The sequence below is a fragment of the Silurus aristotelis genome (assembly GCF_946808225.1).
Source record: "Silurus aristotelis genome assembly, chromosome: 23".
NCBI lineage: Eukaryota > Metazoa > Chordata > Actinopteri > Siluriformes > Siluridae > Silurus > Silurus aristotelis.
In genome coordinates this window covers 12,259,103-12,272,937 of record NC_139596.1, presented here as the reverse complement: position 1 = coordinate 12,272,937, position 13,835 = coordinate 12,259,103, and the positions used below count along the sequence as shown (strand labels likewise).

Genomic DNA, 13,835 nt, shown 5'->3' with positions numbered 1-13,835 from the left:
AATAGCCATTTGTTATAATTCCATCATTGTTGAGGTGCAAATGCAGAACTGTTCATGCAAATTGCAGTCCTAAGCCATTGTAGTAGACAGTTTATATTCATTACAGTTTAAATCCATCCTCATAGTTCTTAAGTTACTCAGTAACTTCATGGTTCTTTAGATTGTTCCTGTGGAGTCATTCTCAGCTGCATAGAGTGGTCTCAAATTGAAAGAAAAGAAAATAGCTTTAATTTGTCATATATACATTACAGTACAGTACAGTTACATTTTTCTTTTGCATATCACAGCTTAAGTGGAAGTATATGTGCAGCATCAGCTATGATAAAGTGCCCCTGAAGCAGAGATGGCTAAGGACCTTGTTTAAGGGCCCAACTGTGGCAGCTTGGCAGTGCTAGAGCTTGAACTCCCAGCCTTCTCATTAGTAACACAGAGCCTCAACCACTGAGCCACTTCTTCACCTGGACAGAAATCTGTCTAAAGTTAGGGTGTCAGTATGAATCAGGACAGATCCAAAAAGAGAAAAAGAGACAGGATCACAAGTCACTGATACCTTGGGGGCATGTTTAAAAATTGTTCCTAATAAATTTTACGATGAGTGTATATAAATGCAAACCACACATTGTGTATTAAGCAGCATGATTCAACCTAAATTATGCACAATATTGTTTTAACCTTTTTGAAAAATTTATTTCTTATTTTTTGCTTTATGAAATGCATGTATTTGAATGTTAATTTGTCTCTGACTGTAAAGTTAGAAAAATAATTGAAAGATTATTAGATTAGATTAGATTAGATTCAACTTTATTGTCATTGTGCAGGGTACATGTACATAGCCAATGAAATGATGGCAGAACATGCAAAGGATTGTGCACATTTACAGGCATATAAAACTGAAATACTTTGCTTCTATTTAAATAGCACTTATATTTTGTGGAAGATTCTTATTATTATTATTATTATTATTATTATTATTATGCTTTATAAAATGCATGTATTTAAATGTTCAGCTGTCTCAGATTTTATCATAAAGTTTGAAAAAAAAAGATGAATGCAAAACATGCAAAGAAGTCTGCACATTTGCAGGCAAATAAAACACGCTGTTCATCACTCTGCTTTTCCTCTGGAGCCGGTTCCACCATGCTCATGCTCTCACGCTCATGCTCGCTCACACACACACACACACACACACACACACACACACACACACACACACACACACACACACACACAAGCAACGCGCCGTGGTCCTCCTTTAAATAAGCCCCGCCCCGAAATCAGTCGATTAAATTCTGCATCGCGCTCCTGTGCGTTGAACCAATCACGTCGCTCCGGGGCGGGGTTATTGCGGTGGTCCGGGAAAACGTCAACCAATCAACGGTCGAGTTCTTTGAAGTAACGGTTGACGAAGCGCGTCGCTCGTCTCGTCAGGCGGACATTATTCATGTTCACCCAGCGGCTGTTTAAGGAGACAGGAGACAGGACGGACGGGACATAACGGTCTGTCTCAAACACACCCATGGACCGCTATTCCGTGGGAAAAGTAATGAAATAAGGTTGTGAAAATGTTTTAGGGTTATAATGATAAAGATAGCATTCACACATTTGTTGGACTGATATAAAAAAAACAGTAATATTGATTTATATAAAGGTAGAGTAAATTTTTTTTTTTTTTTTTAAATGAAATGATTTAGGACAGATGGCGCACATTCACAGCAAGGTTTTTCTGTAGTTTGTATTGAGTTCCATGTGTTGAAAGCCGGCGTTGTGGTTGTTTTTTTCAAAGCTTATTAGCTATTCGCGTGACGTCACACGCCCCCGGGAGGAACGCCTGGATTTGAATATTGGACACGCCTACCGGCCCCACTTCACTCTTCCACGTGACTCCCCTCTGAGTGGAGTAAGAGGGGGTTGGTCAGGTCCTCCTCCGGCATTCTGCGTTTTACCTTTAGCTGATAAAGTCCGCTTTGGAGCATCCCATTCTTCCACTCTCCCTCCCTGTTTCAGTTCTGTCCCGTTACTTGGTGTCGGAGAGTTTTTGGTGCTTTCCCTGGAAAAAAAAAAAAAACTAAACAAAAAACTCGAACGTGATTTTTCGCTCCTGCTTCCGCAGTCACCCTTCTGGTCCGTTATCACCCCTAGACGGTGTTTCTTATCGAAACATTTCAGATTTTTTTTATGAGTTAAATCATTTCAGCCAACATGAGAAGATCCTGTGCCATTTACGCCACCGGGATTGTGTGCGCTCATCTGCTCATCGTGGGAATCGCCCTGATGGTGGCTCAAGTCTTCCAAACAATGATCCAGGAGAGGATTAAAAAGGTACTCATTTTGCTATTTTTCTCTTTATAGATATTTCCCCACCCACCAGATTATTTTGCGTTCATTACAAAGGCATCCAGATGTTAGGTTAAACTGATGTTTTGGGCAAGATCCAGATTCAGCCAAGCGTTATTAGCTGAAACAGCCGGGTTGGTTAAGATCTGCCCCAGACCTGACTATTACACACACACACGAGTTATACACATACAGTCAGAGGATATATATATATATATATATATATATATATATATATATATATATATATATATATATATATATATATATATATATATAATGTACAACGCTTTATTTGTTGTGTATATAAAGAATGAACTAGTATCATGTTGTGAAAGGACACTGCAGTGCACTGGGCGATTTCCTTGTGTGTCTTATGAGCCCCCGGCATCACCATGTCTTCACATCAGAGTGTTAGAAAATGTCTTTCTTTCTTTCTTTTATCACCTTCATTTTTCACACTATGATCTCTCACAGTTTATCTCGTAAACCCGTGTGTGTGTGTGTGTATGGTGGAAACGATGCAGGGAATGATTGAGTGCATGTCGTGAGGAGCGCAGAGCTTTTTTTTTCCCCTTTTCTTCTCATCTATTTAAAACCAAGTCTTTATGGGGTGTGTTTTTTTTTTGCACATCCTCAGGATTCTTTAAAGCCCGGAGCAGCTGTTTTGTTCTTTTTTTCCAAAGATCAGGCTGTAGGTGGTTGTAGTGGTTGGGGGAGGTGTAGATCTCACCCAGGGTGAGGGGTCTTAGGGGCAGGGGAAGTAAGGCTGGAATTCTCCCTACAGGAATACTTGGAATTTTGCAGCTCCTCCATGAAGGTGGAATTTCTGCTATATATATATATATATATATATGTATGTGTGTGTATATATACACACACACATACATGCATACACACACACACACACACACACACACACACACATACATACATACATATATATATATATATATATATATATATATATATATATATATATATATATATATATATATATATATATATATATATGAGTGAGAGACAGACAGACAGACACAGAGAGAGAGAGAGAGAGAGAGAGAGAGAGAGAGAGAGAGAGAGAGAGCAGATCCTAGGCAAAAGACTGTATAACACATTGGTCAGGGAATGAGCAAGAATTCAACAAATACTTATAGATAGACAGTTATGTCAATAATAGTTTCCTTTCGATTTCTACACCTTATGAGTGTTAAAAAAAAAAAAAAAAAAGATTCAATGTTCCATTCCACGTTGATAAGCTTCACACGGTCGGCGAGCGGTGCCGATTCTACATTAAACATATTCATAATTGTCATAATCCTACCATTGCAAACAAGAACAGCTCACTGCAGCAAAAGGACACAAGAGAATTGTGGCACAGGAGGTCCCAATAGTGTGTTTATATAATTTCTGCTCAATTTTCTGATAGATGATCTGATGTTAAAGCTAGTAAAAGCTTTATATTTACTATTTGGAGCTTAAGCGCAGGAATGTGTGCATGTACACGATTCACTGGGTGATATTGTGATATATCATCATTAAAGTAGCCTGTGCATATCATTATTACAAAACTTAACCAACTCCTAACTACCAAGTACTTGGTTTACTTTAGACGTTAATAGTTTTGATCCATTTACATTTTTTAAAGAGTTGTGTCATATGTTCTCAGCTTCGCCTGTCCCTCATTACTGCACCTTAGCTTTAAACTTTAGTTTGAAAGGATTAAGCAGACAACTAGACAACTTTTGGGCCACTTTTCAAGCCCTCGGGACCTGCATATTTCTTAAACTGGGTGTGGAACGAAAGAAATTGTTTTGTTTGCATATACTGGGTTTCACAAACATCTTACATCTTCCTCAAACCATACATTGAGGAAATGAACCCTTTTTTTTTTCTTTTCTTTTTTCAAAATGTCTAAACATTTTCCTATGTTTTTTATAATATAGAGTATTAATATCTTTATATAGACTTTAAGATTGCTTTTGTCAAGAAGAAGAATGTGTTGGTGCAGCAGGAAAAGAATCGCATGCATAATGCCAAATGTGTCAAAACAGTTCATCATGAATAGAACCAGGTCTGTAAGTTTAGAAAGAAATGGAAGAGATCGTGTAAAGGGGATTGGTAAACACAGTTCTGTTTGTCTTTTTCTTTTTTTTTTCTTTTTAAGTGTTCATTCAGCCGATGAATGGATATTTTGGGGACTCCCAGTAGTGTAGCCGTAAACCACAGGCAGATTTTTTAAAAAATTTTTTACTTTCCTAAACAAGTAAACTTTAGAGAACATGTTCACATACCTGCATGATTACATTACATTTGTACTTAAAATTTTTTTATATTTTTTCCCCAAGTGGAAGTTTCCCAAGTTTTTTTTCTTACAGCTGCATAATTTCCTTACAATACCTAGACCAGTTTTTTTTTGTGTGTGTGTGTGTGTGTCATTACATGCCCTTTCTTGTTTTAATTTCAAGACTATACCGCATTCATGGCTTTTTAGGTAGAATTGGGGGAGGGAGGGTAGGACAAGCACCACAGCACGCAAAAATATGTGATTCATCACTGTGCAAGGTAAAGGTTTTGAAAACACTGTTGTTTGAAGTTCAGTGCCGCTTCGAAGGACGTTTCGAGACCTTTTCTTTCCAAGGCTGGTGGCATGGACAATAGGTTTAGGGGTTATCTTAAAGTCCTGGAAAACATGGTGCTTGTAAGGTTATCTACATTTTTTTTCCCCCTCTTTGTGATGCATGGACAGCATCTTTTTAAAAGAGAATTTTTGGCAAGGATATCTGACTTTTCATACATTAGATCGATATAATTATGGTGATCCATATTCATGACTCAGTTAAAAAGTAAACAGTAAGGTGTGGTGTGCTGTAATAAATTCTGAGAATTTGACGTGTGGAGTATGTATTAGGATCTGGTCCGCATAAATCAAACATTTATAGGTGTGTTCGAAGATTAGCTCAGCATTTCAGTACGCCTGAGTCAAAGCAGTCCTGTTGTACAGAGCTGTGTGTCTTAACTGGACCATGTCCTGCCATAAATAAAAGAGCATGTTTAATGGAAAAGTTTTCAGGTACATCATACTTTGCCCACAGCATGAGAAGGCAAATAGTAAGTCCTTCTGAAAGGATTCTTTGTAGTGTAGTTTCACCGAATTACTGAGCTTCCTTTATGAACCAACAGCTCCAACATCTTATGCCTGATACAGTAATAACAGTGTACGACGATCAACCGTCTTTTCTTTTTTTGGCTTAAGATTTTATTTTATTCCATGTGAGCTGTTCCTTAAAGTGTTTCTTTTTTACTAATGCAGTGTAATTTCACCTGTACCCTGTCTAGTTTAGTTTTTTGTTGTTGTTGTTGATGTTGCATAACCATTAAACAACAAAATCTCTCAAGTATAACGCCCAAAGAAGAAGGGGCTGTTCTTTGCCAATGCTCTAGCTACGCGTTTTGAAACTAATAAATAAAGAAGTAAACGAAAATGCAAGCTTCCTTGTTTTGGATTTCAGCTGACAGGACAGAGAGAGGTTTCTTTAATCTGAAGACTCAAGACAAACGCCGTCTGCTGACTAGACATCGCCGTTTTTCCAGCGATTCTCACTGCCTCATGTTCCTTTGAATTTCTTAATCACAGCACGTGGATGTCATTTACGCATCACCCCAAAACCCTACAGACCTAGTGAACTTTAAACAGCATTATTAGGGCAAGAGACCGCTAACCTGCACTGAACTGCGCAAACAGGCTTCTTTGTTTAGAAAGCGGTTAAGCCAATATTAGGAAATAGAATGTGATATGGTTAATGGCTTACAGGATTTTAGGTAATGTTGATTTCTTTATTTTGCATAAGGTACTCAGAAGATCATGACCAGGTTTGAGAGTTGTTCAATCCTTCACAAAATGATTAATTTTAATATTGCCTTTTTTTATTTTTTATTTTTTTTATTTATTTTTTTTTAGGAAATCACCCTGGCCCAGAACAGTCGAGTATTGGCGGGCTGGATAAACCCCCCACCCCCAGTTTACATGCAGTATTTCTTCTTCAATGTTACTAACCCTCAGGAGTTCTTGGATGGCAAGGCAAAGCCTAATGTCACACAAATCGGACCGTATACATACAGGTAAGATAAACATGTATCAAGATTAATGCACTATGTATGTCCAGCTTAAAGTTCGTGGTTTCCCCTCAAGTAATTAGGCAGTTCAGGGTGCAGCTATTGTTTGTTTATTTCCATTACATTTAATTGGTCCTGATGCCACGTAGATAGACTGTTGCACAACAAAACAGCAAACAGAACGCAGAAATTACTCGGAGAAATGAGGAAGTCATGAGTAAAGAAAAAAAAAATGGAACCTGTTGACAGACGTCATGGCACTTGAATGACGGGGGCAAAACAGTGAATTTCTCACCAGCGGCGTTTACATGGAGCATTGCAACAGGCTTATAAATCCAATATAAACACCTCAATCGGAATAAAAAATCCCCATAACAAATGGTTTTGTATGAATAAGAAAAAAATTCTGTCATGTAAACAATTTAAACCGATTCCTTGCATAAAATGTACACTTTTTTCCCCCCTGTGCTTTTGTGAACACCGAACAGATTCGCCACAACAACTTCCGAGTCTGTATAAAACATCCGCGACGGATAATTAGCGGAATTTTGACGGTCTCTTCTTCTCAGGGCATAATCCCTCTACCAGTCCACACAAACGTGCAAATGCCCGGCGATTCGTGCCAAAGTTTAGTTTCCATCCCAGGTCACTAAATTCCAGCAATACAACCCGCTCCCCCCAGTCCTCACTACGGACGTTCATCCACACGCTTCTGCTTTGCGGAGGAGGGAGGGGTAATATTGAGATGCTCTTTAGAGAGCCACCAAAAAGCTCAGCTTCCTGCGCCCGTCTTTTCCTCATACCTTTTAGCTGTAGTATGCCTACAAAATTCACACTGTTGCTCGATTAAGAGCAACACTTTACCTAAAAATAGCGCATTTAATAAATAACGGAACTCCACGTTGTCCGGAATTAAAGGCGGTAAATAGGACATAGGTTAATGTGCGCATGGCACGAAGTAATTCCGATTGAAAGCGCCAGCGCATGTAAACACCATATCGGATTAGATAACGTCTCATTGAAAATAGTCTGCCAAATCTTCCAAAGTGAATAATTTTAATCAGGACGACAAAAAAAAGTGTACATGTAAACATGGCTACTGATTACTTGCTACTGTGTTTTATTCACAAGAGGAAGTTTAAACAATTAACCAAATGTCTCTCATCATGCAATCAGGGAATACAGGCCCCGAGAGAACGTGACATACTTGGAAAATGGTACCAAGATTTTTGCTACGAATCCCAAGAGTTTCGTATTTCTCCCGGAAATGTCTGCTGGGAATCCAGAAGTGGACATGTTGACCACTCCCAACATTCCATTCATTGTAAGTTTGTATTTTTAAGCGTAATGTGACCGTTACACGTACTCACTTAATTGCTGACAGCTAAATATACAAAAACAGCTGAAACAATGACCCGATGAGTGCTGAACACGAGTACCCCCTCTTATCTCTCCACAGGCCGTCATGAATGAAATGCACTCCTATTCTTTTTACATCCGTCCTCTGATCTCTATATGGATCAAATCACTGGGTGTCGAGCCATTCATGACGCGCAGTGTGCACGAGTTCCTCTGGGGTTTCAAAGATCCACTGATGACCAAACTTCACGCCTTGAAGCCTGAAGTGGATGAATACTTTGGCCTCATGCACAAGGTGAGAATTGTAAAAGAAATAAAAATGTGTGACGTCGCTAATCCTAACTGAGACCGGATTGAGCAACTCGTATGATTAAATGCGGAATGTAATTCGAGATAATGATGTATGAAATCTAAAGTTTGTGGCAGATCAAACACCCCCCCCCCCCCGATATGTTAATTTAGCAGAACCCACGCCCTGATGTTTACTGTGTTTGCTGGAACAGTCTGCAGCTTTACTGATGTCTAAAAAGTAATATTTTTAATGTTTTTAATTAGAAAAATGGAACCCATGAAGGTGAATTTGTCTTCCACACTGGAGAGAAGAACTACATGGACTATGGCAAGATCGACACCTGGAACGGAATAAGGTATCTAGTGCTTTGCATGACGTTCCCCTTGGCCTAGTTGGATTACGGGGATTTCTGTTTACCCAATGAACTGGCCTTGTCTCAGTTTTTTGAACTTTTGATGCTTGCATTGCATGTGTCAAGCCAAAAAAAACTGTGTGAAGGTCCACCTAAGGCTCAATTAATCAGAATTTTCAATGATATGTTGAGTATGAACACAATGTTCTCAACCAGGTAGTGTACAATCTTCATGCTTATAACGATTCTTTTTTTCTCTTTTTGCAGAAAGATGACCTGGTGGTCATCAGAGCAGAGCAACATGATTAACGGCACAGACGGCAGCGTGTTCCACACTTTCCTGTCCAGAGATGAGCTGCTCTATATCTTTGCTGCAGATCTCTGCAGGTACGCTACACACGCCAAACCTCAGCTGAAAAGCGAACTAACCTCCTACAATCATGCACTGTAGTCCTCCAGTTCCCTTGTATTTGTGTCGGATTGGCAGTGTTTTTTTTTTTTTTTTCTGCAACATGAACCATTTTGAAGGCAATAGAGACACAAAACAGCTTAATGAAAGTGGTAAAGTGTAAAACAAATGCTCCTTTGTCATGTTAATTAAATGTCCTCCATATGCTGTTTGCCCGTATGCAGGTCGATCCATCTGGGATACGTGCACGATACAGAGGTGAAGGGGATTCCAGCTTTCCGCTTCGCTCCTCCCGCTGATGTCCTAGCAGCTCCCGACGAGAATCCTGCCAATGCTGGTTTCTGTGTGCCTGCTGGAGAATGCCTGAGTAAAGGAGTGTTAAAAGTCAGCGTGTGCCGTGAAGGTAAGGGTCAAGGACACTTCCCGATCACCTTGAGTGGAATTATTACTTCTGATAAAATGTGGCACAATGAATCACACAGTGTCCCAAAGGTTCAATGCGTTGAACTGCAGGACTATGGAGAGCAGGTAGCTTTGCCTCCTCACAGCTTCAATGAACACATTTAAATCCAATAACCAGTCAATCCTGTTACTTTCGGTGTTGAGTAACTCTACAGTATGCCAATGCAATAGAGGGACATCATGTATAAAAAAATGCATCCAATGGTCTTTAGTCTTAAAAATAAGCAAACAAAAACAACTGTGCAACCCAATGAACATAGTGGGAGTGAGCGGATGGCTGACTTGAGCTCCCAGAGCAATATCAGCTATCCTGTTCAATAGAAATGAGTGCAAGTTGGCGCAAGCCATGAAGCCCTGAGCGGAGAGATTGAAAGGGATTCTTTTTTTTTTTGTTTTTTTTTTTTTTTGCTAATTTTGCTCCCTGACCCGCATTTGCAGCCTACAAACCCAAGTTCATCACTGATCTGTCTGTATTTGCTCTCTCCTGCACTGTCAGAAATCAGGGTTCTGTACACCAATGTTTAATCAGTAACTCCGATTCAGGACCAGGCGCTCCAAACTCGTCATCTAATAGCCCTTGATTGGGACATAGGAACAGTTTTTCCCTTTATTGCTTCCTCAATAAGTCATCGTGCTGATACCGGTGTTTTCTTATGGTTAGTTTTTTTTTTATCATGTGACTGCTCTGATGATGACTCTGGATTTTTTTACACTTTACATGTCTTGATTAGTTTAAAACGGTGTGAAGAAGAGAGGAACAGTGTATCTGCGTTACTTGCGGGTCCTGTTTCACTGCTGGATTTAACAATTGGGGGTATATTGAGACAACGGTCAAAGTCACACAAAGCAAATAAAATGTGGAATTTTTGTTGCTTGTCTGTGGAAGTTTGACAGGTCACTGTCCCTTTGTAACTGATTGCCAGCAGTTTTTTTTTATATCTTCGGGAGAAAGTTCATTCAAATTTCAGACGTTTTTTAGGGCTGATTTAAAAAAAAAATTTCCCTCATGATAATTTTTCCATTCTTTCCCTTTTCCCCCAATAGGAGCACCTATAGTTGTTTCATTCCCCCATTTCTACCAAGCTGATCAAAAGTACATTGATGCCATTGACGGAATGAATCCAAACAAAGAAGAGCATGAAACATACCTTGACCTGAACCCGGTAAGCTGGATTTAAGTTAATGGTAATGTTGTTGAGAGTAATTAGTTATCTATTTATTCACCATTCAGCTGTTCTATGTTTTTTGTAATTTAATATAGCCTATAATCTCTTAGGACTAAAACCAGAAATGTGTGTAATGTATAAGGAGGGAGACTAATGAAGCTATTAAGTCTGCTAGTTTGAAGGTTGACGCGTGTGTCTGTATAGCGCTGCTCAGGTTCTGTTGGTTTTAAATAGTGTTTGGAGCTAATCTTTTATTATGTTTTACATGAAACCTGTGTATTTATTTTAATAATATTACACAACTTTGGGCTGGATGAACAACTTCTAAATGGTTTATTGTAATATTTTCTTCTTACAGACAACAGGGGTTCCTATTCGTGCCTGTAAGAGAGCCCAGCTCAATGTTATAATGAAGAGGGTACCTGGCTTCCCGTAAGTACCAACATCCCCTTTAAGAGCTTTCTTTCATTTCATTTAGAAACCTCAATGATGTAAATTTCTCCCCTTTTTTCAGACAAACACGATACCTGAACGAAACCATCTTTCCTATTATGTATGTCAATGAGGTACGAGACTTTTGTGTTTTTTGAGCAATTCTTTGCCATGCCAGTGGCACCATATTGTTCATGTCCAGGTTTACAGGCGAGTTTGCTTTTATAACTATCCAATCCTTGCCTTTTCCAGACTGCTACTATTGATGATGACTCTGCCTCTCAAATGAAAACTCTGCTGTTGATCATAACCATTGTGTCCAACTTCCCCGTCATCATTATGGGTGTGGGCGCCTTATTGTTGATAGTCTTCATCTTTTTATTGTGCAGAAATCGTCAAAGACAGGTAAAGTACTTTTGGTTGGTTGACTTCCCAAAGCATTTTTACAAAACCAAACAAAACAGATTTTTTCAAGTGTGTTTTTCATAGTTACAGACATTGTAAAATGTGTAAAAAAAAAAAAAAAAAAAAAAAAAAGTACAAAGAAGCCTTTTCTTCAGTATGAATACATCATTGAAATTGTTTGATTTGATGTGAGAGTTGTTTAAGGATGTTGTTTTATAAAAAATGCCATCCGGGACACTCATATTCGTTTTTGGTTTCAAATCATGTTATGAGCACATCTTCATGAAGGAGGCATTGTATAGCAATGTTTCATGCTAACACGTAAAAAAAAGATTCTGAGAAAATGACTTTGTGGGACTGTACATTTATGTTAGTGCGTCCGTGGGATTTTAAATATAAACCAGTAGCAAAATAAAGAAAGAAAGAAAAATGTTGTGCCATGTTTTGCCTCAGGCTTAAAGTATGATGGTACATGTAATTCATTTAGGGCTGGGTCAAGATAAGACTAAGATAAACAGCACATGTTTGAGCGGTAAATGGCGTAGCACGACGTTCTTATGATTTTCAGCATGTGGGTCGGATCATTTATCAGTGTTTCGCTAAGACATCGTAACTGACAGCATTAACTCGTGTGGTTTGGTTGCCAAGGCTGTAAATAGACTGTTATAACTCTACAGGAAATGTAACCAAAACAAAAAAGGTTCTTCGTAGACATCAAGGGGTGTTTTAATTCTGAGAACTATTAAAATGTTTGCACTCAGCAACACCCAGTAGGCGTTAATGTGGTTAGGTGAAAAGGCACAAACATTACTGTTTCCTTTATACCTGCTTCTACTCCACCTGCATGAAGATTCAAGTGCATGAGGCTAACAGTCAGTGCATGTGCTCTTCAACTAATATGTTTAAATCTGCCCCACATTTATTTTACCACTCCCCATGATCCACTGCTCCAGTAAAAAAAATTTATAAATAAATACATTTAAAGAATGGCCTATTTGATATTATATAGTAGGTTACAGAAGACCTTTGTTTTATTGTGTGCAATACAAAAAAAAAGTGTATTTTTTGCATAATGCTGCCATGTTTTCATTTTCAGTAACATTTTCCCCTTCCTTTTTTTTTTTGTTCCTGTTCAGAATGAAGTAAAACGTATTGATTTTACCGAAGCTTTTCATTCTTTTGCTGTAAGTCAATATTTTCCCCCCTTTTTTCCTTTCATTTGCTCACTAGTTGCCTGTTCATAATTTTAACTCTAATTAGAAAAGGTGCTTCTTGCTATTTAGCCAGTTCTAATTTTATTTTAAATATCTTATTTCTTTCAAGACAAAATTTTTAAAGAAATGTTAACAGGAACATACATTTGTTCCTGCAAGTCATGTTCATTGCTGTTTTTTGTACACGATTTGTTTGGTTAATCGCACTTTATATGGTATCACTGTATGAGATTTCTATTGTGTGTATTAGATTTTTAATTTTTTTGTAGAGAATAGAAAAAAGAACTTGGTTTAGATGTAGAGTGGAGCAAGTCTGCTGTAGTAGCAAGTAGTTGGTAACACATCATTTCATGCACCCTAAACCTGGTTCCTGTATGTCTCAGCAGACGACAAAAGACGATACGGCTTACACGCCTGTCAGCAACAAATCCGACGAGTCGCCCGAATCCCACAGCAGCCAGCCTCTGAAGAATGGCTCCTACATCGCCATGTCGCCAGTGGAGAGCCAGAAATGTTGATAAAGATCAAATTTGTGGCGTTCCCACTCAGGGGATCCACATTTGTGACTCTGTTTTCCTCTTTTCACCTTTTGATTCTTTCCACTGTGCAACCCATTCAGGCAGGTCAGCTCACAGAAACACTGCGGTCGAACATGACGGTGTCTTGATGGACCATCTCTCTTCTGCTGCCTTCTTATTTTTTTTTATTTTAATTTTTTTTGCTGTTGAAGCATGGCCTTCTCGACCTGCGGTATTTTATGACGCAACAAAAGTCGCTACTCGAAAAAACAGCACTGTCGATCTGGTCACATCCTCCAGGTTTATTGACACTAATGTTGACTAGACACAAAGTGAAAGAAAAAAACTAAACACTGAAAACACCTGCTCGCCTTTTGGGACCGTACTCCCATATGCATGTTCACCAGTCTGTATTTCCTGATCTACCCTGTTTCACACAGGGCTGTGAACACAAGGAGAGTGTTTTGCGTGAACGCATCTACGCTGCTAGCAGGTGCCGTCATGAACACCAGTGATTTAGGGATCAGCAAACACACTTAAGGTGCAGGATTAAAGTTGATTGCCACACTACTGTAGTGAAGTCTGTGCCGTCAGGCTTCATGTAAAAAAAAGAGTTCTTTATTTTTTATCCATCTCGTAACCTTTTCTCGAATCGGAGGCAGACGTCGTGGTTTGTCTCGTCAAAGAGTGTTTAAAAGGCTAAAGGGTCATGTGCAAGCATGGTCCTGGGTGTGAATGTGTGCGTGTTTGGGGGGTTTTGTATGTCAGTGTAGAAA

At 38.9% G+C, this 13,835-nt stretch overlaps 1 protein-coding gene across 3 annotated transcripts; it reads left to right on the top strand.

Annotated features, from left to right (window-relative positions):
* Positions 1-1,122: 1,122 nt before the first annotated feature.
* Positions 1,123-13,410, top strand: scarb2a (scavenger receptor class B, member 2a). 3 transcript variants are annotated; one of them, XM_083527526.1, is made up of 14 exons: positions 1,123-1,497; positions 1,784-2,319; positions 6,296-6,456; positions 7,627-7,774; positions 7,910-8,104; positions 8,365-8,456; positions 8,721-8,840; positions 9,087-9,265; positions 10,369-10,487; positions 10,849-10,922; positions 11,005-11,056; positions 11,175-11,327; positions 12,464-12,511; positions 12,928-13,410. In XM_083527526.1, the coding sequence occupies exons 2-14, from the start codon at positions 2,200-2,202 to the stop codon at positions 13,057-13,059; spliced, it is 1,593 nt and encodes a 530-aa protein (XP_083383652.1). In that variant the 5' UTR covers positions 1,123-1,497; positions 1,784-2,199; the 3' UTR covers positions 13,060-13,410. The 3 variants fall into 3 exon arrangements, with proteins under 3 accessions (XP_083383652.1, XP_083383651.1, XP_083383650.1); XM_083527525.1 differs by having other exon boundaries at positions 1,370-2,319; XM_083527524.1 differs by having other exon boundaries at positions 1,390-2,319; positions 12,925-13,410.
* The last annotated feature ends 425 nt before the right edge of the window (positions 13,411-13,835 follow it).